Genomic DNA, 25,146 nt, shown 5'->3' with positions numbered 1-25,146 from the left:
GATTACCTTGAAAATAACACGTATCATAATTGTCATCTGGCTGTGGTATAAAAGGAGCAACGGCTTTCGATGGTTCGTTCCAAGGAAAATTTTCAAAGAGTTTCATATCCCTTACTTCTTTCGCGGATGGCCGTGTAGATTGGTCCAACGTAAGGAGCGCATCGATGGTTTCCGTAGCAGCGAAGGACAAAGCTTCCTCGCCCTCCGGCCAAGGTACGTCTCTTGCAAGGATATTAGCAAAGACCGCCTGTGGCGTTTCATCGTTGAAAGGTGGTAATCCCGTACAAAACTCGAAAAGACAAACACCGAGAGCCCACCAATCGACGGCAGGACCGTGGCCTTGCCGTAAGAGCAATTCCGGTGCTAAATAATCGGGTGTACCTAATATACGTTCGTCCGATCGAGCGTTTCCACCACCTTGTATGCCCCTTCTAACTGACTTCGGTGTTCGATAAGTCGTGTAACTGTTATTCAAAGGTGCCGGTGTCTTGATCGGAGATATAATATTCTCATTCTGTATACTATTTATAGTACTCGAGTCCGGAGTAAATTCTGACGATACTGCAGGCGGAAGATGAAATCTCGTTGTTTTCACCGGAGGCATACTATGATTTTCCTGACACGTTGCTTCTGCCTGGCTTATTTCCTCCGATTTGACATTCAATGAGGACACTGGTGTACTAAAAGCGACACCACCGCCACCGCCACCGCCACCGCCACCGCCAACGCCACCACCATCAGCACCACCAACGGGACCGTCACCGTGTTTATCCGCATTTTCATCTTCGCTCTCATCGGTCATCTCGCCCAATGCAGTATTTCTTTTGATTCGATCGGGACTCCTACAGGAATACGATGTACCGCAATTCTGTCTCTTCGGTGTTTTGTCTTTGTCCAAATCCATGAGACAAATTTCACGCGTCAAACCACAAGTTATTTCTGCCATAACTCTTTTCCTCTTGGTTCCTCGTGAAAACGAATTTACACAAGTACTGATCGGGCTCGTATGCAAAAGTAGCTGTTGCGATTGTTCCGCCTCTAACGTAGATTCATCCTCCTCTTCTGGGTTAAGGCCAATAGGATTGATTTTACTAACCGACGAGGCTTCGCACGTGTGATAACTACCAGAGCTACTATCCCCACTGAAATTCTCTGTCCTCGCATTCGATTCACCTCCGTTCTGTATTCCAAATCTTAGATCTTCTGCGGATTGAAATGGTGTAATACCAGATACACGAGAATAATCGCCAGACGCAGCGTCGGTCGAGGAGACAACCGAGTTAGGAGACGATTGCAATTTGCCACAATTTCTTTGTAAAGCCGACATTAAATGAACAGCATTGGCACTTTCATTACTGGCTATCGAGTCATTCACCGATTGTTGCCCAGAACCAAAGGACAAATGAGACGTTAAAGATAATAACTGTCCCGGGGTTCTAGCGCAAAGACTAGGTGTACAATTTACTAAATCTGATATTTCAAGATCTCTATGCAAGGACGATATTTTGCTAAGACCAAAATCAGTGAGTTTAACGTGTCCCTCTCTCGAGAGTAACATATTGTCTGGCTTTAAATCCCTATGGACTATACCGTGAGAGTGAAGATATTCAAGAGCTAAGCATACTTCTGCGGTATAAAAAGCTGCCATGCTTTCTTCCATGTAACCATAAACGCCGAGCAAACTTTTAAGATCACCTCCCACCATATATTCCATGACTAAGTATATGCTGCTAACACTTTGTAACGAATAAAACAGATGTACGCAATAAGGACTGTGCGTCAATGCTAATGCATTTCGTTCTATTATAACTTGAGATGCCATATTCTTATTTATCATTTCATTCTTTTTCATCACTTTAATAGCAAACAATTGCTCTGGATTTGACTTTTTGTATCCTAGAAACACTTTACCGAATGCTCCTCTACTTATTGGTTTAACGATTTTGAAGTCTTGCATATCTGGTACCTAAAAAAAAATAGAAAGTCAATGTGTATATATTTTAAAAGAAAATAATAATACTTATTCCTAAAATGTACTTTATGCTCCGTAAAAATATATGTTATATTAATATATGTAACAACTTGTTCGATTGCTCACCTTCGCAGCGGGATTAACAATTTTGGATATCGTATTGAAAATTGAATTATCAATATGCCTATTCTCTGAGGATTGTTGTGGCGTGCAATTGCCAAAATTGGCACTGCGTTCAATCCCCTCGTCATCGGCATCGTTCATGCTGGAGATCGTATCGACCGACTCGCAAAATTGACCATTTGTATCAGAATTTGAATCGACCAATTCGACCGCCGAATCTTCCATTTAAAAAGATAACCTAAAAACACAAATCACTGAATACCAGCGAATGGGCACAACTCGAAAAGATCTCGCGCATATCATGAAATATATTTACAATAACAGAAGGAATAAACTGGCATACGTCATTTTTACTTCGTCTAACAAAATTTTTATCTTATCAACTTTATCGATACCATTGAAAAAGAATTATTAAACGTATTTAACGGTCCGCTGACATTTCGAATAATCAAACCGCGCGCAGGGAAAACTTGATAAACTTTTTAATATATATCTAGTCATGGCTATCAACGTATATCCAACGTATAACCAACGTATATCATCGATTTCCGGTTGTTGAATATTTTTATTTTGATCAAATGATCAGAATATTATCTCTTTTTCAAACAATTTATATCTTAATTTTTAATGAAACAAACAAGAAATTTTCAATTTTCCACGATAAATATAAAAATATAAATGGTGCAAAGAAACTTTTATAATAGCCTATAGATATATACTTATATACTAGGAAAATTTTACTAAGATCACCCTGCTTTATCAGCCTGCATTTCCGGTGCCCGCGTTTGAATTTTTTTTATGTTACTTCAACACGATCATTTTGCGAAATCTATTGCCGCTGCTGTAAGTACTCGAAAAGTACTTTATTATAACTTGATTCTTCGTGACACGATTACTTTTTCATATAATTCGTAACAGCCTTACTTAATTATACTTTTTTTCAGTTCTATTTAGTGTTAATCCCTTTTTATACGTTTAATCATATTAACCTAAAAATGTGTGCAAAAGTAGCAAAAAGAGCACCAAAAAAGAAAGGAAATTTATATAAAATGCCCGATCCTATACCTGCTGGAACTATATTGTCAGATATAAAAGGAAAAAAATGGATTCTCGATAAGTCAATAGGTATAGGTGGTTTTGGAGAAGTCTATTCCGGTATGTACTGTTCCTTACAATTTTTTTCTTTTTTCCTTCATTCTTGCTTTAATTAAAAAAGCTTGTTTGTTTGTTGCTGTAGGCGCACCTTACGAAGATAATGTTCCAAAAAACTATCCTAATGTGATAAAAATAGTGAGTATCTTATATATATATATATATATATATATATATATATATGTACGTATATTTATTTATTTATTTCTACGTCAAAATAATATTAAAAGTTTTCATTATAAATTTTCTATATTGTTAGGAACCTCATGGGAATGGGCCATTATTTGTTGAAATGCATTTTTACATAAGACAGGCAAAATTAGAAAACAGTGAGTCCTACTTTTGTAACACATCTTTTTCAGATGACCATGTACTTTGATGATGTCTTCATCGAAATGTTATATTATTTATTTTAGTTGAAGCTTGGAAAAAAAAAAAGAAGTTGTCAGTATTCGGTATGCCTCATTATGTTGCCTCTGGAAGTCATGAATATAATAAAACAAAATATCGGTTCTTAGTGATGGATCGATATGGAACTGATTTGTGGAAGTTATTTCAAGAAAATAACAAACAATTTCCAGAACATACAGTATATAAACTAGCTTTACAAATAGTGAGTAAATCTATCTTTTATTAAAATACCTATTTTCTCCTGGCAATTTCAGTGCAACATAATGTTCTTCAACCACATACATGCGCTATCATTACTTTCAGATAAATGTATTAGAATACATTCATAACAATGCATATGTACATGCTGACATAAAGGGGTCAAATTTATTATTGAGTTCAAAGTCTCTGGATCAAGTTTATTTAGTAGATTTTGGTTTAGCAACGCGATATACAACAAAAACAGAATATAAGCCAGATCCAAAAAGAGCACATGATGGAACTATTGAGTATACTAGTAGAGATGCTCATATAGGGAGTAAGTATAAAAGTAATCTATTAAAGTATATACTTATAAATTAAATATACCCATATTTATTATTATGTATTTTTGCAGTACCTACAATGCGTGGTGATTTTGAAATCTTGGGATATAACATGATACACTGGTTGTGTGGCTCTCTTCCATGGGATAAGGATTTAACTAATCCAACTACTGTACAAAAACAAAAAGAAAAAGCCTTTGAAAATCTTCCAAACTTTTTGGACCAATGTTTTCATGATTTAACACCAAAACCAGTACTTGAATATATGAAATTGTTAAAAACTATAGAATTCAATGGAATACCAAATTATGAAAAATTTATAGAAATTTTAACCGACGGCTTAAATAAATTAGGTCACAAGCCAAATGGAAAATTAGAATTTAATAATGCATCTGGTTCAGCTAAGAAAGCTATCGTTTCTAAATCTATTGCACGAAAAGTAAATAAAATAGCAGGAATAAAAAGGCTAAGTCCACGTTCGAAAGCAACGAGTCCTATTAGAAATAATGCCCTTAATGATAGTAATGTAGGTGTTCTAATCGACAAGAAACGTGCTAGATTAAAAGATTTGAAAAAGGTACTGAACAATATTGAGTCTTGCGACGAACCTGATGAAGAATATGATATTAAAATTACTAAAAAGAAAAAGCTAAAGCAAAGAACACCTAAAAAAGAAGAAACTACGAAAATTACTAAAACAAAGACAAAGGTCAATTATCTTAATGATTCCGAGTCTGATACAGCAACGGAGGTAGGAAAATTTAATCCATTTTATTTTTTGCAACTACATATCTTATATGATGTCTTGTGACATATTCTCATCTTTCCAGATTATGTCAAAGGGAACTAGATCAAGACCAGCAAAATCTTCGAATACAAATCCTAAATTCAAAACTACACGTCAGTGTAATGTATCAGATGATGATATATTTAAAAGCGATTAAAAGATACTGTGATCATTAGTTGTTTTAAAAAGATATTGTACATCATGAATAATATCCATCTTTTCTATATTAAGTGTACATAGTTTATATGCTCTTTGAAATCGACATAATTTATAATACAGATTTTGTAGAAATCGTATTATTTATAAACTTTATATACTTTCATTATTTTTATACATAATGCGAATAACGAAGGAAAAGAATAATTTTGAAGTGCGGCCTGCCGAAAAAGTAATATAAAGTATATCTACGATATAATATTACTATTCCAAGAATTAATTAGTTTATAGTCTTAAAATTTCTTGAAATTAAACAAATTGAACTGTCTGGCGTTATTTAATAATGATAAATAAATATCAAGCTTTATTATTGTTGTAAATTTCTATTAAAAGTTTTAATTCTTAGAAAAGTTCTCATAAAGAGTAAGCACGGCAATTTCAAGAACATTGATATTCAAACTTGTACGGGATTTAAATTAACTTATTAAATCCTCTTTTTCTTCTATTTCCTTTTTTATATTTTTTTTCTTTTTTTTTTTCTTTTTTTTTTTTTTTTTTTTTTTTTTTTTTTTTTTTTGAGTACACTTTTCATGAAACATTGCCATTCCAACCAATAATATACAGACTTAAGTATATTTATAATATACAATTATAAACGAGCATAAAAATATAATATTATTTAAGAAATACTATTTATTTCTTTATTTTTTGAATTTGTGGTGCACTTATTTTTACTTTTCCAGGTATATTTCGAACTACTGATTCATCTTTAACAGCTTTTAACAAATCTTTTTCACGCAAGGTTATCTCTTTATCTTTTAAAAACACAGCTATGGCAGTTTTTGCAGCTTTCCCCCTTGTACTTGTACCTGGTGTTAATTTTACTTTAAATCTGAAATGAAAAAAAAAAAAAAAAAAAAAAAAATATGTGCCATAAGCAAAATATTGAAAAATACAAGAAGTACAATTTACTTACTTATAATTTAATATAGTATTATAAGGTGCTACAACTGGTACAGCGAACAATAATTCATCTTCAGAAACTGGTTTTCCTGTTAATTGGTCCAACATATCCATCTCAGGTACTGGTCCTGTATCTTCTTCATCGAGATGATCGACATTAATATGTTTTATTGTAGGTGGATTTACAGTTCCCTTTTTCTTTCCTTGTTGTTTAGGACCAGACGGATCTTTATGTTTGTTACGACGTTTATCTTCTTTTGCAGCTCCTGCTGACTATATTATAATATATGAAAGATTTATATATTTGATAAGAAAAATATATTTTTCCTTTTTTTGCTTACTTGTAAAACTTCCATAGCCAAGTGCCTATCTTCCTCGTCTTGATCTTTATACTTTTCCTTTATCTTTTTAAGTCTACTTTTTTGACCTCTTTTCAACTGACCCTGTTCAAGCTTTTTACTTTCTTTTTCAGTCTTTAAAGCCAATTGTTGTTTAAATCTTGTAGTTCCTTCTTTATTACAATTTATTACTATAGATTTATCATTGCCAATAAAAGTAACATCTTCCTCATCTTTCTTATCTATAGTATCACTTTCATCATGGAGTTCGACTCTATTAAAATATAAAATGATGACATATTTATCAAATTATGAGATTGATAAACAATACCTTAATGTTGAATAATCAATTTTGATTTCTACATCTGGAAAGTCTGTATCTTCTTCACTACCACTGTCACGTTTATTCTCATTTTCCTTTGGCATCGCGTTAAATTCTATAAAAGATTCTTCTTTAATAGAATCTAATTGTATTGGATTTTCCAAATCTTCGTCTAAATAATATAAATTAACGTATAAGTACATTCTATGTAAAAATTTTATCTCTCTTCTATAATACAATATCAAATGAACTTATTAGAATATCTGAACATTTATATTTTATATATTATATACCTTCATCACTGTTTTCTTCTAATTCTATTTCTTTATCTGTTTCAACCGTAGATTCATTCTTTTCAATTTCATCGTCTATAACTCTGACTTTTCGTTCATCCTTATGCCGTTCAATGGAACTATCTTCCAAACGAAATAGAAAGCCAAGACCCATTATCAATTGACACGGGGGCAAATAATTCTTTTTCCCACGTATCATAAAGGATCCAGTTGTAAGATATTCACCAGTTGGTGCAGTTTTTGAAACTTGATCATTATTTACCCACCATGCCCCTGCGACTACTTTAGCTTCCCAAGCAATGCTATTCCCAAATAATACATATAAATACGTACCCTTATAGTTAATATTACAAGTATCATAAAAAAGTTAAGTTTTAATATTATCGCATAAAATGTAAATCTTATGCTTTATAATCCTATATACCTATACGCTACGGCCATTGTCCCTGCTTCTGCCAATGTTTTAGGAGGTATAGGTCCACCAGCAGGATTTTTTACAACAATAGAACTAGCACCTGTTAGATCTGCATGTACATAAACATCTCCAGTTTTAAGATACTTCTTTACAATCAATTCATTTTGTTGTTGATCTCTTCCACCAATAACTGCAATCCGTCCAATATATTATTAAAATTATTATTTTCATTTTGTGTCGAACGCGAAGACAAATATACGCGAAGTAAATATATTTAATTTGTAACCTACCGAGATAATTTTCTGAAGAGATAAACCAGTAAAATTTTTCAAACCAATACGTTTTCCTTGCTTTATTAATACTATGAATTGTTTGTACTTCTTTCAATGTTTGTTTTGTTTTCTTTTCTGCCGATTTTAAAGCTTTGTCTTGAGACTCTATGGTCTTTTGCTGCTTTTTAGCTGCCGACCTTTTCTGATTATAATATTTTCTAGCATTACCAAAGGCACTATAAGCTAAATCAATATCAATAACTGTCGGTTTTAATTCGGACTCCTCGTCGCTATCTTCGTAAGGATCTTGTAATAATAACGCAATGTGATTTGTTTCTAATTTCAGCTGTTTGATAGCAGAAGCAACAGGATCACCTCTTGCTTGTGCCTCTTTTAATAGAATCTGAATATCTGGCCATGATACTTGATTTGCAAGTGCGTTTTGTATCGCAAAAATTGCATTGTCTACTAAACTTTGATTTCTAGAAATTAATTCTGCCTTCCATTTATCCAATTCCTGTGTCTTTTCTAACGTAATTAGCCTTTGGCTATGATCCTTTTTTACATTTTCTAATTTTTTCATGGCTTCTTTTTCTTTTTGCAAAGCCTTCAAATCAAGTTTTTGTCCTTCCATTGTGGAAAAATATTCATCTACCGCGACATCAAACGAATCGAATTCTTTATAAGGATAATTTTTATACTGCTCAAATAGAAAAGGATGAAACTCTATGTTAGCAAATATGAAATCTTCTTCATTATCTGGAGACGGTTTAATCTCTTTTTTCTGTATAATGTATCCTTTTGAAATATTTTTTTTTGCATCATTCAACATATCATCTGCATTTTGCAGAGCTACAATCAACCTAGACATGTCTTTCGCGATATCAAAATCTTTACCAATTTTACATCCAGATGCAAAACCAGCTTGCAATAGAACATGATCGATTACAGCTGCACCAAATTCTAAAAGAGGATTCAAAACTTTCTTTAGATTTTCACCAGATTTAGCGGACTCGATGGATTTCTTAATATCTTCGAGCGGTGCCATAGTAGCAGTATAAGCACGATCTGAAGGATATTTTTCTTTAACCGCAAATCTACAATATCACATTATTCGTTAATATTAATTCAAAATAATATAATATCTCATAGCATTTCTATTATTTTTCTCACACATTTACCTAACTTTGTCACCTTCTGTATGAGGCCTTAGAATGTTTATAATTGTCATTTCATAATCTGTTAAAACAATATTGCCTCTATCATATACTTCTAATATTATATGATATGCAGCTTCTCCACTGCCAAATTGTAAATCCACTATGCGATCAGTACCGATTTGTTTCAAACTTTCGAGTCTCTTATTTTTTAAATGTTTCCTCATCTGCATTTAAAAGGCTATATAAATAATCATGCTTGTTCAATAATATCATCAAAAGATATATCCTACAATTACCTTCATTGAAAAACTCGATGGTACTATATTCTTGGGCCATTCGAAAGCTGTAGTATGCATCCTATTACCAGACTCGATTAACAGGATACATTTTTCTTCGCTTCGTTGAAAACGTATCAAATATGTACGATGATCGACATTGTATATTTGGTTGACACGCATACCAATTAATCTAAACAAAATTATTAAGAATTACGATTTTTAAGAATTATAATTACTTAACAAAAAAAGTATTAGATTATATTGAATGAAGAAATTGTCATATTCTAACCTAAGATCAGAGTACAAAAATCAACTCTGTATAAAACATTACATTATTTACCTTTGTAATTCCGTTACGGAACAAACAAGATCATACGTATTAAATCGTGTCTTCATTTTGCCTATTTATTTAATATCAATTATAAGAAATCAATGAAATACGGACATTTAACATTATACATATCTTATCACAGAACGATATCAAAAGTTATCGAAACATTTCACGTTCATAGCGTATACGACTTTAGCGACAGATATGGACAAAATCTGTACTACAAGCGCAATAAGGAAACACTGCGCACACTGTGCACACTATGCATCTATTACATAGATATAGGAGATTTTTCGGTTATGTCCCTCTCAAGGGTTAATATGCGAGAAAAATTTTTTAATATAATAAAAATAATAGTACATCTGACAGAAGAAAGGAAAAACCATCTACCAGATTATACTTCTCGGAAGATAAATTAATTCAATCTTTTTTAATTGAACGAACTTTATATTTTCTATTTCTATTTAAATTTGTACAAATGGTTAAAGTGTATTTAAGCAGCCGTTAGCTCGATAATATTTATGATCGAATATATTATAGGATATAACATAACATATAAAATATTTAAAGCGGCAAGAATAAAAGAAAGGTACGATGACGAATATTTTGAATTACAAAATATGTGAATGCGATGGCATGCATAAGTAGAATGAAAAATGTAGAATTTAATTAATCAAAAAGGTAAATAAGCGTAAATAAGAATAAATTCAAGTATATAGGTATGATGACGAGTGCGATAGAAAAGTTTTTCTTCGTTTCAATAAAAATTATTTTACTATTTTACTACATCCAACATATTTTTTTGTGGAAATAGTATTAGCAATATAAAGTGTTAGTACCTTAATGTTTAATCAGAATTGATATAAAAAGATTTTGAAAAAATTTTGATATATGCAGCCATTAGCTCGTTAGTAGTTGCGTAAGATTTCGATATATCGCAAGTACTATCGACCCAGATCTCACCACGTGGAGGTTGCTGCATGTGGAGATCCACGGGCTAACGGTGACTCTACTCTAAAATCCGCGTTCCGCGATACCGATCCGGGATACCTTTCCGCTTCAATGCATTGGCTTCTTAACTAACAGGGGATGCGTAGCTTAGCTACAACACACCTCTTACAGATAGCTCCACCATTTGCACCGTCCGCTTCAGACATAACGAATTATTAAGCACATCCGAATTCGTGCTTTCCGAATTTCGAACAAACAAAGCGCACTCCTTAGAAATACTAATCGCATCGCGACACTCACGTGTGTGTTATAATTACGTAGATTCTACTGTTAAGCCGAAATTCACGAAATACCTCCATCGAAATTTGCAAAAAATCAAACGAAGTCCACGGTAGGACCTTTAATCGCGCCCGAACACCCACGCGAGTGTTAGAAAAACGATGAATCTACTCTACAATTCGCGTTTTCGATACGAACAATCAAACGAAATATAATCGCGCCCGAGAACACCCACGCCTGTGCCCGCCGACACGCGCGCCAGTGTCCTTCCTATCCTTCCCGTATTCTCGCGTAGAAATCGATGATGAATCCTGCCATGCGATGTAGCATCCGGCCGCAGATGAACCTATCCCTCGATGATCTATCCTGAAAAAGAAGAAGCTAAGGAGAAAATAAGAGAAAGCAAAAATATATATAAAATAAAACATAACATATACGTAGATTATAAATAGAAAATAAATAAAATAGAAAATAAATATATATAAATAGATAAGAGAGCTAGAGAAAGAAACGAAAAGAGAAGTAGTTCGACATGATACTAAATCAGCAGTCCGCAACATTCCATGGATCCTACCTAAAGCTGTAAATCATAATTAATAACCATATATTAAAAACATATTTAAAAACATAATTAAAACATAATTAGAAACATAATTAAAAACATAATAAAAAACATAATTGAACACATAATTAAAAATATAAATAAAAATAAACAACATAAATAAATATTAAGAAAATACAATTAAAAGAAAATAACATATTGATAACATAATTGAAAACATAATTGAAACATAAAAATATGAGATAGAAAAGAGAGCCCGAGAACAAACAGAGTGCCGGAGAATGTAAAGAGAGCCGGAGAACGAAAAAAGAGCCCCAGAAAGAGAAGAAAAGAGATACAACTCCACACGATGCTGAGATAGCAACCCGCACAGAGGCCCTCATCCATGGGCCCCACCCATGGGTCCCACCCGAGATATATAAAGGATAATTAATGAGAGTAAATAAGAATAAATAGAAATGACAAAGAACATAAAATTGTGATAGATAAATTTCCTTGTCGTTCTGTAAGAAATTATTGTACAATAAATTCTGTTATATTTCTTCTTTCGAAGTATTATTAGCTATATAAGATAGAAATATGTTAATGTTTAGTTGGAATTAAATTAAAAAAATTATGGAAAAGTAATACAATATGCAGCCATTCGCTCGATAATACTTGTATTATAAGATTTATAATTAGACTTTGCAAGTATTAATGACCCAGGTCTCACCACGTGGAGGTTGCTGCATGTGGAGACCCACGAGCTAACGGTGACTCTACTCTAAAATCCGCGTTCCGCGATAACGATCCCTTATGCCTTTACTCGGAAAAAGAAAAACTGATTCGGTAATCGTTCAAGTCTTTAAAGATATCGTATATGTTAATAAAAAAAAAAAGGCCAACAAATACGCGATGAAAATTTTAAGTTTTCAAATTTTAAATTAAAATTATTCTAAATCCCATGCGCGTTATTGTCTTTATAATGTTTAAACGAATTTACTATTGTTTAAATATTACTTTATTGTGCTCCGTGTACGTTAAATATTGTTTAATTAATTTAGAAATTACCTAAACTATTAATTTATGTTTTCATCTTTAGAAAGAGAGTCTGGTCGGAGTGCACAACAGAAAATTAATTGTATTATCGTCAAAGTTAAGGAAAAGTGCGTTTATGTTTATATTATACAAAGCCGACTATCCTGTGATTATAATTTTAAAGTAGAGGAATTTTATATTAAAATTATTCTAAATCCAATGTGCGTTTTTGCCTTTTTAATGTTTAAACGAATGTATTATTGTTTAAATATTAATGTATTCTATTCCGCGTACATTGAAGATTGTTTAAATGACAGAAAAATTATTGAAAATATTAATTTATAAGTTTCCGCTTGTAGAAAGAGAGAAAGTCGATGTGTGCTGGTTGAAATGCAAAAGGAAAAATTAACTCAGTAATAGTCAAAGTTAAGAAAAAGCGTGTTTGTGTTTATATTACACAAGACCGACTATCCCGCGATTATGATTTTAAAGTAGAGGAATTTTATATTAAAATTATTCTAAGTTATTCGCGCGTTTTCGTGTTTTTATTATTTAAATTAATTTACTATTGTTTAAATATTGTATACAATGTACATTGTACATTTTTTAAATAATTATGAAATAATCATATCTATAAGATGATTTAATGTAGCCATAGAATAAGAGTGTATTTCGATATTATTTCTCGAAATACAACGATTTGGTAACTCGTACGTTGCATCTAATCTTTCTTCTTGGTGACATTAGACGAGCGTAGAAGATTGAAAGAAAATTATTCCATATCTAATTCATTTGCGATGTTTTACAGAACATATTATCGTCTAAATATTACCTCATCGTACTCCGTGTATACTATATATTCTTAAAATAATTATAAAATCGCCGAAAGTATGAATATTTTAATCTTAGTCGTTTTAAAAGAGAGATCTTTAATGTTTACTCGGCGGAATGCTAAAGAAAACTATTTCCATAACATAAAATTTAACAAACCATCTATCCAAAGTTCCCTATATTGTCCGAATGAATTACCATAGCATTCAAATGGTATGAGTATTGTGAAAACGCTTTTCCTTGCTTTTAAAATGGATCAGAAAATCTGGGCACCAGTTTACGTATAAAATAAATATCAGCGATCACGGAAACGAAACAACCTCAAGGGTGCATATAAAAATCATTAATGAGAATGCGAGTTTCTTCTCAGATTTCAAAGGGCGCCACTATACAAAACTTATGCGTCGCGAAAAATGTTGGAAAGAGCATTTAACCAACAATGAGAACAGGCCGATTCTTGATCGATAAATAAGGTCTCATTTTAATGATGAAAGTTTAAACGTGAAGATGACTTTGACGAATTTTTGAAAAAGTTTTATTTTTATGCATAAACTATATTTCGAGGAAACATCATTTTTAACACAATTTTTTCAAAGAAGATAAATCTTTCTCAAAAATTTTAAAATTCATTCTCTCTTTTAAATGAGAGCCTTTCTTCATCTTTAAAATGAGAGCTTTTTTATCAAAATCGGTCAAGAATTACGTTTGATACTCATTGTTGGCATAAATCATTATAAAACTAAGGGTGATGAACACCCTTAAGCAGTACACACACAGACGAAATGGATGAGAAGAAGATTCCAACCACGTCCACATGTGATAAAAGTCGCTTGAATTGCTGTGTCATTTAAAGTGCCCTCTATTTTTACGCTATCATTTTCTCACTAGATGGCATCAACTATTCTACCGCAATGCATATACAAATGTATTTTGTGCCCTCCAGTAAATGTGAAGTTCTCTTCAGTTCTCTTCGTGAGCACGAACAAGAATCATGTTTCAGGATGATGCCATTTACGTGTCTTTATTGCTCTCCTGTGTAGCTTTCGGATTTATCTATCGAAAATTTAAAGATCCTCGCAAGAGACAATGGATCAGTACAAGTTTCGGTTTGCTTTTAATTATACTTGTTTCTGGAAATCATGTGGTGCACCCCCTCATCTGCCTGTTAATTAATGCAGTCATCGTGACCAGATTTTCTTGGAAGTACGACACAATCGATCTATTTAATATTAATAAGAGTAGTGGTTTAAGAAATTTTTTTGCGTGTATCGATATACAATATTGAAAAAAAAAAAAGAAAAAGATTAAGATAATAAAAAGCATACGAAGTTGAAATAAATCTAACTTGAATCAGAAATTGATAAAATTAAAAGTATTCTTGCAAATTAAGCATTAAATTATAAATATTCTTCTTTTTATATTCTAGACTCTCTGAAGTACCGAATCATATTTTTTCAAATTCATAACATGATTATAATACTCTGTTAAGTTTGATTAGGTAAAATATTAAGTTAATAATGTGGATAAATGTTTAGTAATTTTTTAAATAGCATAATAATTTAATTTTATTTCTACCACATAAATATAAAATATATTCTATCGTACATCTACATACTATAATATGTAAGTGCATATAATATAAGCGCATAGTTGTACTATCAGAGTTTATTCCATAATTTCTTACTACATTATTTTTCTTATCTTTACAGAATATGCCACCTAGCCAGTTTATATTTTTCATTTTTTTATTTACTTGTTATTTTTCGATTGGGACATTTGGTTGGGATGCCGGTACCGCCTGCACATACAAATTTAGTTCAAATGATTCTTACATTGAAGTTATCTGGATTGGCATTTGAAATAAACTCTGCAGCTACCATGACACTACCGGATGATCCTCAAGGGATTAATAGTGCAGCTTTAAAAAAGATTAGCTTTATGGATGTATTTCATTATGGTCTAAGTTACATGGGAGTTTTGACAGGTAATTAAGCGCAATATATTTAATTCAATAGTAAAGAGATTTTTATATAACAATGAAAATATTAGTAAGGAATTAAAATTAACATGCATACGGATTATTATGTTTCACAGGTCCCTACTATCGGTATAGAACATATTGGGATTCGCTAAATAGACCTTTTTCTAATTACATCGATCCATGGCCTCTAACATTGTATAAATTAAAACAAACGACAATATTATCTATACTTTTTTTGTTAATGAATTATACATTCCCCACAGAGGTAGAAAGATATTCAATATCAAAAATAGGAATAACATATATAAAGAATGAAGAAGAATAAATAAAATTTATTTTGTTTCTATTTCAGTATACTGTGTCAGAAGAATATGCAAATCGGTCATTGTTATATAGATGGTTCTACACATACCCAGTCTTTGCAACATTTCGTCTAAGACTATTTTCTGGGATAATTCTGTCAGAGTGTGCATGTCAAATGGCTGGATTAGGTGCTTATCCCACCAAATGTGAAACTACGCCTGGAGCAGGGCCACGTAATTACAAGGAATTCGAAGAAATGTAAGAAATTTTTTAAAGTATACATTTTTAATATTTTTACAGATACTTAAAGATACACATTATTCGATTTTATAGTTGTGCGGATAAGGAAAAAATAAAACAAGAACAATTTGATTTTGAAACCATACATAACATGAATATATGGCAAGTGGAAACTTGTCATTTAGTAAGATCATGTATGAAGTATTGGAATTCTTGTATACAATATTGGATGGGTATTTACATATACAAAAGATTTCCATTCAAACCATTAAGAATGATAGTGACATTAACTCTGTCAGCGTTATGGCATGGATATGCTGTTGGTTACTATGTTTGCATATGCTCAGTTCCATTTTATTTACTGATAGAAGACCTATTAATAAAGTTCCACAATCAACACGAGAAGGATAGTATTGTTAGTATGAATTTTTGTTAAAATTTTGTGGTATATATATATATATGTATGTATGTATGTGTGTATATACGTACGTACGTACGTACATATATATATTATAATACCGATATGTGAATATTTTTCTAAAAATTCTTCCATTTACAGGGCTGGAAAATCTGGACGTTTACTCTATGGGCAATGAGATTATCCTGTATGGCTTACTTGGGTGTTCCATTTCTATTACTCGACTTTCGGCAAATATTGCAATTTTATGCAAGTCTATATTATATCGGCCATATTACCTCAGTTATAATATATATAATAGCCAGATTAATGAAACCCATAATTATAAAGAAGAACGTAGAAAAGAACAAATAGGTAGAAGACGAAAAAAAATATTTTTCTATCAACTAGTAATTAATTAACTGTCATAAATAAAAGATTCAAAATATTCACAATATGATATTAAACACATGTAAAAATATCATCAGGTTATCAGCTATAAAAGAATACACTGCACTCGTATTAAGGAAAATGGATTTATAAAAAAAAAAATACGAACTTCTGTGATAGATGCCTGCTACAATAGGTTGAAATTCGCCTAAGGAATATCACGAAAATTTCTGGTCCAGTAAGGCCGAACTAATGTTGTCTTCCTGCACAGCAAGAAGGAACATGACATTATATACATACCGTAAGTATGTATTACAAAATAATTGCCTTTTCCGTAGACTTTAATGATTTGCGATGATAATTAAGGGATTAAATGTAAATTCATAATAATTCATAATAATATTATAGTAGTGTACATAACACTAGAGTAAGTTCAAGGATAAAAATGGAGAATAAGAAAAATTAAACAAAACAAAACAAAAAATATACACACATATAATAAGTTAAAAAAAATCTTTATTAATCGCCCTTACATCAATAAATATACCCTTTGAATCGACGGAGTTGTAAAAGCAAATATATACAACACATATAGTAAATATTTTTTTGGCTTACCTCTAAAACGTTTACACCAAAAATCCTGTTGATATATATCGAATCTAGAAGAAAAACACAAAAAAGAAAAAGCGGAAAGAAATATGATATTCTTCGAGCACAGTTCCACCTAGTTAATTGTACTATGTGGCGGCAAGTGTCGAAAACGATAGCCAATAATTGTCAAATAATTATTGGCAACTAAGGTAGATGTGGTAACTTATCAGCTGACGCGTTTTGTCGTTCGCGAGGTGTCTGGTGATATGCTCACGTGCTACCTGCTACCCGGATCGATGTCTCTGCGACCAGCAACCGCGTGCTGCTGCTCTGATTGCGTTCTGCTTTTTTATTCTCTGCGCTTGACCGTACCATCCGTAAATTCTGCAGTGCGACCCCCCAAAGAGACTGCTCGCACACTCTCTCGCATCGATCTCTCGCGAACCTGCTTTCACCAGACCACCAACCGCCCGCTACTGCAAACTGCTTACAGCCCTGCTTACTCGGCTTACAGCTTACTCTCAGCTACCCCATCATCGGCTACACTCGCCATGCCACTCCTTTCCACCGCCTGTGGCACCATAAAATTATAACTTAGTTATACCGAGATAATATGATACATCCATGACAGGATTTTAACGTTTCATAAAGAAATAACTCTTGAACAGTTAAGCAACAATATTGTTTTTAACTTAATATTAAAAACTTAATATAAAAGTAAGTTTTTTTTTCTTTTCCTTTTTTTTTTTCGTTTTTTTTTTTTTTCTTTCTTTTCTTTTTTTTCCCTTTTTCTATTAACCCATTTGTGGACGGTATGGTCATAAAGCTACGTTTCTCCTGGATCTTACGATCCTTTGGGACAATAAATTATCTATCAATGTTTACTGCAAAAAGAACACTTTTTTAACAATCAAGTGTTTGCTTTATTTCTATGGGAACACCAAAATAATGTATTATTGTGTTGTACCATACATCAAAATATTATTCTTACATCCACAAAGAGTTAAGTAGCAATACAATACTACAGGTTATTACTAAAGTCATGTTCAATAAGATTTATCCAATATTTTTCGAACTAATCGTATTCTGATTACAATATAAATTGTAAATACACTATAATATCTTTACAATAACTACAATATCTATAAACTGTAAACTCCTACAGTAGTACTTTCATTTTGTTTACACAAATATTTTGCACAGATGAAACATTCATGTATAAAATGTTAAAATTTCAACAATCAAATCATAAAATACACGTACGTAATAATTTTGTAATACTGCTTTAAAAATATAGCAAATTAAATTAATTTTGTTTAAAAAAGGCTCATTGAACTATTATAGCCAGTTCAGTTAAACTGTAAATTTCAAAATTTGTATACACATACTAGAAGTTATTATAACGTTACTAACATTTAAATTTTGCCGAAAAGTGTAATCATCTATGTCTTTTTACGCTTTATTTTTATCTGGCAAATTTACATTAGTAAACCTATATTATTACAGAAACGCATATCTTATTTCTAAAATATATATTGTAAAAAAAATTTTTCATTCGATCAATACGAGATTTTTACTTTGAAGATATCGAAAAATGAAAAATCAAAGATGTTTTGTGATGTAATATTAATTACGTATAAAATTTAGTCAATTGTGTGATATCTTACATTACCTGTTAATTACCATTATACATTAACACCATTACTATTTCCAGGAATATTATTAGTCCACTTTTTGCCCACTGTGGGCAATTTTATAATTATAATAAAAAGTAATATCTCAATATAACTTAGAAGTATTTTGTAGAAGTTACTATTAATTGCATTGTATTGAAAATAAAAAAATAAAAAAGAAAATGACATGTAAATATGCCAATAGTGCAATTGAAAAAAAAAAAAAAAAAAAAAAAAAAAAAAAACTTCTAATAGTTGATACATCTTTTGGATCAATTTATAATCTATCGATATAACAAGTGGAAATAGTCTATTTCAAAAATTGATGATTTTAGAAACATTACATTGAATACTATCTTAAGACTTTTTTTTTGTTTGTTCTTTTATTTTTTTTTTTTCTTTTTTTTTTTTTTTTAAAGCTTTCAAAATATCAATTTGTTGTCAAATAATCAACATTGTTAAAACAATATTATATATACATACACTAATCGACAATGAACATGTCCATCCGCTATGTACAAAAGAAATCGAATGAATCGAAGATATCATTCAATGCTTATACATTCGAGGAGGTACAGGTTTATCATCATTGAGTGTATTTGATGATCATTAGAATTGGTTTGGAAAGACCTGTACAATATAGTGGTGTTTTACTACTCTTTCTGTAGATCCTTTCTCTCTCCCCTATCCCCTTTTATGCATTTATATGTCTATAATACGCGTACGCGCACACGTGCATGACTACAAACGAACGAGAGATTATTTTTTTGCAATTTAAAAGAAATACTATAACGAAATTACTCATTTTAGTTTTCTCTCAAACCTGATTATGAAATGCTAATGTAAACTATTAGTAGTGACTCTATTATTAATAAACACAGGTTACTATTCATAAACGTTTAGTGATAGGTGATATTTCCTATAGAATGTAGTACAAGTGCCATCAAATACAATATAATTTTGATGATAATTATAAGATATACAGTAAATTGCAATTAATAAGTCTCTTTACAAAGGAAAATTACAAGATTTCTCTCCTTTCAAACATACAAAAGTATTTCATTAAACAATAATGCTTAATGGAGTAAAAATCAAATAAAACATGTAACTAAGAATTTTGTAAAGTTAGACTCATAGCATAAAATTAATACAATAAACTTGATTTTACTTTTTTTCTACAAAAAAACCGCAGAACAATACGTTGTCAGAATTAATGTATAAATATAAATGACACTCTGAATGAAAATATGTTACAGAGGTGCTGTAGGTATAGAGTAATAGAATACCTTTTTCAATCTCTTCTCAAGACAGATAATATGGTGGATCGGAGGAAGTGGATCTTTTTGCTTGTACTCATGCCCTGTTATTCCAGTATCTGCAAAACCCCGTAATATTACTGTTAGCATATCGTATTAGAACACATTCAATTTTTAAAATTATCATTAACATTTGAAGGAGTGTGCGTGTGCGTGTGCGTGTGCGTGTGCGCGTGTGTGCGTGGAGCATGATCTGCTCCAATAACTGCACTAATAATCTTTCTTGTCATTTATTATCAAATAATAAAGCAAACAATTTTGCACATTTAAAATAAAAATAAAATAATAATAAGCAATATAAAGAAAAATTTCAATTGACCACATTTATGTTTGTGTTATTCGTTGCATCAAGGAATATGCATACGTATAAAATATATATTTATTATCCAAAAAACAATATTTGATTTAAAATTTATTTATTTCCATAGAGCTTACCTTATCTTGATTTGGAACGGCTGTCTTTCTGCCTTTCTTGAGACTTGCTGCGAGAGCGAGACTTTCCACGAGAGCTTTTACTATCGGAACGAGAACGACTACGACTCCGACTATAGGAACGTCTACGATCTCTATCACGACTACGAGATCTACTGCGTGATCGTGTACGAGAACGTCTGCGATCTCTGCTACGACTACGTGACCTAAATATAAGAAATTCGGTTTACAAATATTAATAAAAATAAGAATTTCACTTAACAAATTATTACATGATTCTCAATCAAAACTTTTGTCCTTTAAAAAAAATTAACATCACCTTCCACGTCTGCGACTTCCACGACTTCTATGAGGCGAGGTTGGTCGTCCATATCGTGCCATTTGAACTCTAAGTTCCCTACCATCAAGTAATCTACCATCCATAGCGTCCAATGCATCCTCTGCATCGCGCTTGTCATAGAATCTGCAAAAAATATAAACCAAATAAATTAATTTGATGTATATATAGAAAAAATAATATCTTTATTGGTACAACCAAGAAAAAAATTGTTTCAAAAGTTCCATTTCTTCTAATTCGATGAAGAATAAATATTACATATGTATGTGTCTGTGCGAGTGTGTGTATGTATATATATATATATATAACCTACTTTAATTTTCTATGGTACAAAATATAACATAAATAAGAACATCTTTATTATCATAATCGACTCATAATAATCTACACGAATTTGTAACTTTTGTAACAGATCATAACAAAGGAATCGCGTCTTAGAAATATGTTACTATCCACCATGAAAACATATTTTCATTAGAATGAAGATGAATACATCCGGCCTTCCTTCCCATATTTGAAACATTATCACTTGCCAAAGCGAAAAGACGGCGCCATAATGTCGTGCATGAAAAATCTTACGAAAAGTTTAGAAATTGTACAAATTATTACAATGAATTACTATGTTTATGAATTATGATTCTTTAGGATGACGTCATAAAAATGCCATTGCCTGCTTATAAGAGATAGGTACTATATCTCGGATAACGTAATATCCATAAATTGATATCATTCTTTTAAATAGCAAAATGTTGAAAAGAAAATAATATACATACCTTACAAAAGCGAAACCACGACTCTCACGGGTAAAACGATCTCGTGGTATATAGATATCACCAACCTCACCGCATCTTTCGAATACACGCCTGAGATCTTCTGGCGTCGTTCTATACGTAAGATTATCAACTTTTAGAGACACCATGCCGTCGATACGCGGCGGTGGTCTACCGTAACTCATATTCGCGATGTTTATTCCTCTATTCTATCACAATTTAATTATTTCTATATTCTGAACGAACTTTACTACGAAAGAACTCGCGAGAGTACTGCACGCTACAAGAGAAAATGGCGAATGGAAGCCACGACGGAAGAGCCATGAAGGTGAACGCGCGAAGCATCACGGGAAATACACGAAAGTATGGAGAAAACTACATGAATCAATTGACGAATTTTAAATATTATTCGACACATTTATGAAGAAAAAATATTTTATAAATAAATATGTGCAGAATCATAAAAGATATTCTTTATTTTTTCGCAATTTTCTCTTTCTCTCTAAAAATATATAAATATATATATATATATATAGGTATAACATATATAGTATATATATATATATATATATATATAAATATGCATGCATATTTACCGTCGGTAAATTACTCGGCAGGATATGAAATTTTATTAATATTTATCTTATCCTTGTTATGCGCTCTTAAAATGTACAATCTTTATCGATAAAGAAGTAATTGAGAATTATTAGATGCAATTACAAATTTTCCATCTGCCAAATTTTATCATATATGCATGTAATTAAAACTTTTGCGAATGTAATAAACATTATAAAATTGTAACGATGGAGGACAAGTCTTTGCGAGATACTTCAATTATGTACGATAAACAATTCATTGAAAATATGAAAATAGCTAAATATTTCTTAAAACAATTACGTGACAAAGAAGGTTAGTATTGGTAATAAAAATTCTTCGTTTATTAATTTTTGGAAATATGATAAAAAAATATTCCATATTTTAGAGATTCAACTAGCTACGAAATGGCTTATCCGTGTTAATGATATCAAGTCATCATCCTTACAAGTAAAAAGAGATCGTAATGCTTTCTTGTGTTATTTGCTCAAGGTTTTGAGAGAAGCAATTTTAAAACATCGTCGTGAATACCAATCTAATACCATTTTCAATTCTGAGAATATTTTAGGCCTATATCATTTTTCTGTATGTTTCACGATACAATATAATATATTAATAGGGTATATTAAAAGATCTATCGTATTAATTCGATTGTAGAATCAAAATTCAAAAGTATCTGTAAAAGGACTATCGCAAAATGCTCCGCAAACTTCAAATATTCCTTATCATTCGAAATGGTCGAAAAATCATCGTACATATGTCGCTGTAAAACCATTACCCGGAAGAGGGGCATTAATATATATGGCTGTATCTAAAAGACCAGGACTTGAAAATTGGGATTTAGGTAGTATTAATAAATATACGCAATAATTGACAATGATATATTTCTTTTTGAATTTCAATTGAAACACAACTATCAAGATTATAAATAAAATAGATCTTTAGAAAATTCCTGTCTTTACGTTTTGAGGTTTGGATATATAGTTTTTTTTCTTTCTTTCTTTCTTTCTTTTTTTTTTTTTTTTCTTTTATTTTTTATAAAGACACTGTAAACGCATTATTTCTTTTTTTTTTTTTTTATTTAAATTTTAATGAAGCTGTATTTATGGTATCACAACAATGCCCTTGTACGAGATGCCCTCTCGGTAATGTAACATCGTTTTAAATTCAACCTTTCCGATCTATTTTATATGATAACCACCATCGTGTTTCATTTGTGAAAAAAAGAAACGACGATTTTGAATCATATCGATCATGGAAAGGACAAATGTATGTATATAAATATACATTTTCACTGTTTCGTCATACATTTCTAATATGGACTCTGCTTATACATTCATACAAAATCGAATGCAGAAAGAACAAACAACATAATACGTACGTAGCTTCGCTTTACACGTTAAATTATTATAATTAGGCGATTTGTAGTTCGACTGGAAATAATAGTTATGATTATTAGTCACTCTTTGATAATGATGCAATTTAATAATGCATTACATAATAATGATTATAAGAAGGGCGTGCTCGAATTTGGATATTTCAATTAAAAAGATTTCTCAAAATAGCGCATATAACGTATAACAAATCACATAGCAGCCCAATAAATAGGATTATAAATCTTATAACAGAGTTATCTTTTGTTACTACGATAAGGAGGGAGGGGGAGGGAGGGAGAGAGAGAGAGAGAGAGAGAAAAGATAGAAAATCAGAGTAAAGAGAGATAGTGAGAGAAAGATAAATGAGGGAAGGTAAATGAGAAAAAGAAAAGGGGAAAGAAATTGCAAATAGGAGGTAGAAGAAATAAACCGAGCAGTCGACCATAAAGGGCGGATTTGAAAAAATGTTTGATCTGTATAGTTGAGACAATTGTACAGTTCGATGCTTCGTCTTATGCTGCAAGAGGGCACAGTTTAAGTAGGATGCATTGTACCATACAAACTGTCACTTACATTATTACTATTCAACAATTCAAAATACTTATAATAATACACACAACCTTGAATAATCTCAACAGCTGCTGGCCTTTAGCCTGAATTAACTTATCGCGTAAATCGTGGATAGAAAAGTAAATTTTCGCTATTACTATTTTGCATATACCGCCACGCACGGTGATATGTCATCATGTGCTTCGCTGAAATAAGTTAGTATTCAATCGATCAAAGTTTCATAACGCTGTGGTTTCTTTAATGATTCGTATATAAAATATGCCAGGGCACTCATAGTCATCAGTCGCTAAAATCAGAATAAAGTGAATACACCGCAAGGTGTATCGCACTTTTCCATCACTATTATTTTTATACATATTATTTTCTTTCTGTACTTCGCATTTACATATCCATCACATAATTTTCATGATTTTTAATTTCCCTTATTATTCATATATAATATTATGTTCTATATAAAAATAATACTCAGTCGATTAGTTCAGATTAATACTCATGTACATTGGGAAAGGGGTTTTGGCGTTTCGAATGCTTCTAATGCGAATAATTATACTTATGAATTAAATTAGATGTGTGTAGACATGACTTAAAATTTCTACTAAAGACGAAACAAAAACATGCAGATGGACGGAAGAGTGCTATGTGATTAGCAAACAGTATCTCGGTAATATTTTAATCGTTACGCAAAAACCCCTCTTCGATAAGTATACAATTATTTTTTTAGAGGCTCTCGTATACACATATTCATTATAGATATCCCTTAACCGAGACCATTCAGGCACTCCAGCAACTATATCGTATCAATATTTATCGATGTAGATCAAATTAAAAATTAAAAACGAACGTGCATGAATAATCTTGGCTCGTTCTTCGTAAACATTTTTCCTTTGATCATATTGTTTCAAATAGCAATAGTCAACAATGTAACATTTCTTTTGGAGAAAATACGCACGTGCGTATCATGTTATTCGTGTAAATATGCCATCGCTATAAATGGATATAAATAGAAGGTCTAGGTGTGAGAAGGCACCTAAAGCACTGA

The 25,146-nt window shown here is 31.4% G+C and overlaps 6 protein-coding genes across 10 annotated transcripts in view; 3 read left to right on the top strand and 3 right to left on the bottom strand.

The window, feature by feature from the left end:
* The window catches only part of LOC124951685 (serine/threonine-protein kinase greatwall), a 38,708-nt gene extending 36,060 nt beyond the window's left edge, over positions 1–2,648 (bottom strand). The window contains exons 1-3 of one of the 4 annotated variants that reach the window (XM_047500461.1): positions 2,439–2,648; positions 2,099–2,333; positions 7–1,966 (exon numbers count right to left, since the gene is read on the bottom strand). In XM_047500461.1, the coding sequence (XP_047356417.1) occupies positions 7–1,966; positions 2,099–2,320 (2,182 nt within the window). In that variant the 5' untranslated portion in view covers positions 2,321–2,333; positions 2,439–2,648. Of the gene's footprint in view, positions 1–6; positions 1,967–2,098; positions 2,334–2,411 lie in introns of all 4 variants that reach the window. The other 3 variants (XM_047500460.1, XM_047500462.1, XM_047500463.1) reach the window with 3 other exon arrangements.
* Positions 2,649–2,810: 162 nt separating this feature from the next.
* Positions 2,811–5,505, top strand: LOC124951686 (serine/threonine-protein kinase VRK1-like). The gene is made up of 8 exons (XM_047500465.1): positions 2,811–2,938; positions 3,040–3,250; positions 3,333–3,385; positions 3,507–3,576; positions 3,664–3,860; positions 3,962–4,175; positions 4,254–4,933; positions 5,013–5,505. Exons 1-8 carry the CDS (start codon positions 2,894–2,896, stop codon positions 5,124–5,126), a joined length of 1,584 nt encoding a protein of 527 aa, XP_047356421.1. The 5' UTR covers positions 2,811–2,893; the 3' UTR covers positions 5,127–5,505.
* LOC124951684 (ribosome quality control complex subunit NEMF homolog) lies at positions 4,000–9,697 on the bottom strand. The gene is made up of 10 exons (XM_047500459.1): positions 9,507–9,697; positions 9,185–9,356; positions 8,910–9,112; positions 7,747–8,825; positions 7,466–7,646; positions 7,042–7,343; positions 6,758–6,920; positions 6,430–6,700; positions 6,102–6,361; positions 4,000–6,017 (listed from the first exon to the last, which is right to left on the bottom strand). The coding sequence occupies exons 1-10, from the start codon at positions 9,560–9,562 to the stop codon at positions 5,819–5,821; spliced, it is 2,886 nt and encodes a 961-aa protein (XP_047356415.1). The 5' UTR covers positions 9,563–9,697; the 3' UTR covers positions 4,000–5,818.
* Positions 9,698–14,058: 4,361 nt separating this feature from the next.
* Positions 14,059–17,007, top strand: LOC124951546 (lysophospholipid acyltransferase 7). Its single transcript, XM_047500089.1, has 7 exons — positions 14,059–14,340; positions 14,847–15,121; positions 15,232–15,383; positions 15,471–15,679; positions 15,755–16,076; positions 16,221–16,433; positions 16,547–17,007. Exons 1-6 carry the CDS (start codon positions 14,129–14,131, stop codon positions 16,431–16,433), a joined length of 1,383 nt encoding a protein of 460 aa, XP_047356045.1. The 5' UTR covers positions 14,059–14,128; the 3' UTR covers positions 16,547–17,007.
* Positions 16,948–21,884, bottom strand: LOC124951547 (serine/arginine-rich splicing factor 2). 2 transcript variants are annotated; one of them, XR_007101631.1, is made up of 5 exons: positions 21,571–21,884; positions 20,780–20,923; positions 20,464–20,666; positions 19,999–20,087; positions 16,948–17,610 (listed from the first exon to the last, which is right to left on the bottom strand). XR_007101631.1 is itself a non-coding variant. In XM_047500090.1 (4 exons), exons 1-3 carry the CDS (start codon positions 21,750–21,752, stop codon positions 20,465–20,467), a joined length of 528 nt encoding a protein of 175 aa, XP_047356046.1. In that variant the 5' UTR covers positions 21,753–21,883; the 3' UTR covers positions 16,948–20,087; position 20,464. The 2 variants fall into 2 exon arrangements, 1 of the variants encoding a protein (XP_047356046.1); XM_047500090.1 differs by having other exon boundaries at positions 16,948–20,087; positions 21,571–21,883.
* A 294-nt stretch (positions 21,885–22,178) lies between these two features.
* LOC124951637 lies at positions 22,179–23,829 on the top strand. The gene is made up of 3 exons (XM_047500342.1): positions 22,179–22,476; positions 22,550–22,746; positions 22,819–23,829. The coding sequence occupies exons 1-3, from the start codon at positions 22,371–22,373 to the stop codon at positions 23,029–23,031; spliced, it is 516 nt and encodes a 171-aa protein (XP_047356298.1). The 5' UTR covers positions 22,179–22,370; the 3' UTR covers positions 23,032–23,829.
* The last annotated feature ends 1,317 nt before the right edge of the window (positions 23,830–25,146 follow it).

This window comes from Vespa velutina, chromosome 9 (assembly GCF_912470025.1).
Source record: "Vespa velutina chromosome 9, iVesVel2.1, whole genome shotgun sequence".
Classification (NCBI taxonomy): Eukaryota; Metazoa; Arthropoda; class Insecta; order Hymenoptera; family Vespidae; genus Vespa; species Vespa velutina.
Note: the sequence above shows the minus strand (reverse complement) of the source record. Positions and strands in the feature narration are given on the sequence as shown.

Excerpts from the sequence above, each read along its gene's own strand:
- LOC124951686 (XM_047500465.1), top strand. The coding sequence starts at position 2,894 with ATGTTACTTCAACACGATCATTTTGCGAAATCTATTGCCGCTGCT. Across the intron at positions 2,939-3,039 it reads CGAAATCTATTGCCGCTGCT|TTCTATTTAGTGTTAATCCC; the intron begins GTAAGTACTCGA and ends ACTTTTTTTCAG. Across the intron at positions 3,577-3,663 it reads ACAGGCAAAATTAGAAAACA|TTGAAGCTTGGAAAAAAAAA; the intron begins GTGAGTCCTACT and ends TATTTATTTTAG.
- LOC124951684 (XM_047500459.1), bottom strand. The coding sequence starts at position 9,562 with ATGAAGACACGATTTAATACGTATGATCTTGTTTGTTCCGTAACGGAA. Across the intron at positions 6,701-6,757 it reads ATTGATTATTCAACATTAAG|AGTCGAACTCCATGATGAAA; the intron begins GTATTGTTTATC and ends ATATTTTAATAG. Across the intron at positions 6,018-6,101 it reads AATACTATATTAAATTATAA|ATTTAAAGTAAAATTAACAC; the intron begins GTAAGTAAATTG and ends TTTTCATTTCAG.
- LOC124951546 (XM_047500089.1), top strand. The coding sequence starts at position 14,129 with ATGTTTCAGGATGATGCCATTTACGTGTCTTTATTGCTCTCCTGTGTA. Across the intron at positions 15,384-15,470 it reads ATTATACATTCCCCACAGAG|TATACTGTGTCAGAAGAATA; the intron begins GTAGAAAGATAT and ends TTTCTATTTCAG. Across the intron at positions 15,680-15,754 it reads TACAAGGAATTCGAAGAAAT|TTGTGCGGATAAGGAAAAAA; the intron begins GTAAGAAATTTT and ends TCGATTTTATAG.
- LOC124951547 (XM_047500090.1), bottom strand. The coding sequence starts at position 21,752 with ATGAGTTACGGTAGACCACCGCCGCGTATCGACGGCATGGTGTCTCTA. Across the intron at positions 20,924-21,570 it reads CGTGGTTTCGCTTTTGTAAG|ATTCTATGACAAGCGCGATG; the intron begins GTATGTATATTA and ends TATTTTTTGCAG. Across the intron at positions 20,667-20,779 it reads GGAAGTCGCAGACGTGGAAG|GTCACGTAGTCGTAGCAGAG; the intron begins GTGATGTTAATT and ends TCTTATATTTAG.
- LOC124951637 (XM_047500342.1), top strand. The coding sequence starts at position 22,371 with ATGGAGGACAAGTCTTTGCGAGATACTTCAATTATGTACGATAAACAA. Across the intron at positions 22,477-22,549 it reads ACAATTACGTGACAAAGAAG|AGATTCAACTAGCTACGAAA; the intron begins GTTAGTATTGGT and ends TCCATATTTTAG. Across the intron at positions 22,747-22,818 it reads TAGGCCTATATCATTTTTCT|AATCAAAATTCAAAAGTATC; the intron begins GTATGTTTCACG and ends ATTCGATTGTAG.